This window comes from Limulus polyphemus, unplaced genomic scaffold (genome assembly GCF_000517525.1).
Source record: "Limulus polyphemus unplaced genomic scaffold, Limulus_polyphemus-2.1.2 Scaffold1926, whole genome shotgun sequence".
NCBI classification, from domain to species: domain Eukaryota; kingdom Metazoa; phylum Arthropoda; class Merostomata; order Xiphosura; family Limulidae; genus Limulus; species Limulus polyphemus.
In genome coordinates this window covers 196,556-198,632 of record NW_013667536.1, presented here as the reverse complement: position 1 = coordinate 198,632, position 2,077 = coordinate 196,556, and the positions used below count along the sequence as shown (strand labels likewise).

Sequence of the window (2,077 nt, the reverse complement as noted above, 5' to 3'; positions counted from 1 at the left end):
TTTCCTTAAGATATTTTTTATTATGCATTATTCTATTAAGAAAAGTTTCGCTGTTTTGCCCAATAGTGGAATCAATAATCAAATCTTGCAGGTCTCTTTCTGTGTGGTCCTAGTTTCCCAAATTGATAAATGTTCCTTTGCTTTTTAATGTCTTTCAGTTCAAGGGGTATACCCGTCTTCTAAGTTTTAAATCCTCAATCTGAACACATCTTTATGACCTGAGTGTATGAGTATTTTGCATTGGAAAGGGTTGTTACATACTCTTCCAAAAAGCAATCAATTTTTGATGGCGTCACACCAACTACATAACGCCAAACAATATCAAAATGTTGTTCCGATACATGACGTGACCCCACAACTTAATATCAGCTGTGATTGTAATGTGACTTGCTTATAGGCATATTCAAAATAGTTTTAATATAATTCTCTGCATACCAGTATTAATAATTTTATACTCTAACATTTCATTTTACACTATAGCAACATTTTCCTTAAATTACTGTAAATCGTATATTACATTGTTGTGCAAACTCTGAGCTTTGCTTTAATTATGGTTGCTTTATGAAAGTAATCTCGTTGTGTAGTTCTTCCTTCTAATGCTCTTTTGACGTTCTTTGTTTCAGTTTTGTTATAATATAACTGTAGTGTGTGTAAATGTATTTATACAGATGTTCTAACAATTGAAAGATAACATACATTTCTCCGTAAATCACTTGAATAGAGTAGGTTTATTCACAATCAACCTATATACAAACATGTGGCGAAACTTCTCGCGTATAATAACAAAATATTCTATATAAGTTAGTCAGCGTGCTTCCCTCCTCCACCAAGATTAATGTAATTAAAAGATCAAAACCCATTTCTTGATATTCACCAATTCCTAAGCCACCAAGCAGAGAAATCTTGCTCTTTTTTATATATTTTTTCCATGCCTGCTTTTCTATCTAACGTTATTCGCCGTTTTCTTCTTGCGGTTCCTCTTTTTCTGTTGTTTCGCTTACAACTACTACTTCTGGTTGTTTCTCTGGAGGAGGAGAAGCAGGGAGAGGGACAGGAGCAGGAGCAAGGACAGAAGCAGAATCTTCTATACGAGGCTTCCTGTTGGATATCGGAAGACTTCTTCCCAGTGACGGAGCTGCCTTTTCTATGTCCTGCTCTGTCAGGAAGAGAGTGTCTTCAAGGCCGATGTTACCATTAACATAAAAAAAGTATGTAGAGTTAACACACGGTACCACTTCATCTGCAAAACCGCAGGTTAGGGTCAACTGGTTAAAAAACGTAAGGTTTCCACACAGGAAACTCCACTGTTGAACCTCCGATTTACCATTAGCGTGAGTGACCGTATGACAAACGTGGAATATCTTACAGTCGTTGTCCACGTCAGCATAATAGCCATCCCCAGGGCACGAAAACGTAGTTTGAATATTTCCAACAAGTAACTCAGCTCCATCTGGAAGATCGTATGCTCGCCGCTTGTACTGCAAAGGAAAAAATATATATAAAAAATACCTAAGCAATTTTAAATATATCAAATATGTAGATGCGTGAAATATACAGAAAAAGTTAACATTCAATAACTATTTGTATGCTAGCTTTCTTTATTCATTGTTTATATTTCTACAAAGATATCGACTAAAAGCTAGAAATATTCAACAAGAAACTAGTGGTGCTTCGATCAAGCCAACAAGGAGTTAGTGGAGATACAACAATCCAATAAGGAACGAAAGGTACTACAAACCGATGAAGAAGAAGCTAGTAGTGCTATAGACGGGCCAACAAGGGATAAGTGGTACTACAAACAGTTCAACGAAGGGGCTAGTGGTACTACAAACAGTTCAACAAGGGGCTAGTAGTGCTATAGACGGGCCAACAAGGGATAAGTGGTACTACAAACAGTTCAACGAAGGGGCTAGTGGTACTGCATACAATTCAACAAGGAGCTAGTAGTGCTATAGACGGGCCAACAAGGGATAAGTGGTACTACAAACAGTTCAACGAAGGGGCTAGTGGTACTGCATACAATTCAACAAGGAGCTAGTAGTGCTATAGACGGGCCAACAAGGGATAAGTGGTACTA

General features: G+C 37.4%; 1 protein-coding gene across 1 annotated transcript in view; it reads right to left on the bottom strand.

Moving 5' to 3' along the window:
* Positions 1-765: 765 nt before the first annotated feature.
* The window catches only part of LOC111087250, a 7,731-nt gene continuing 6,419 nt past the window's right edge, over positions 766-2,077 (bottom strand). Inside the window, exon 4 of the mRNA XM_022393274.1 lies at positions 766-1,478. Within this exon, the coding sequence (XP_022248982.1) occupies positions 951-1,478 (528 nt within the window). The 3' untranslated portion in view covers positions 766-950. The remainder of the gene's footprint in view (positions 1,479-2,077) is intronic.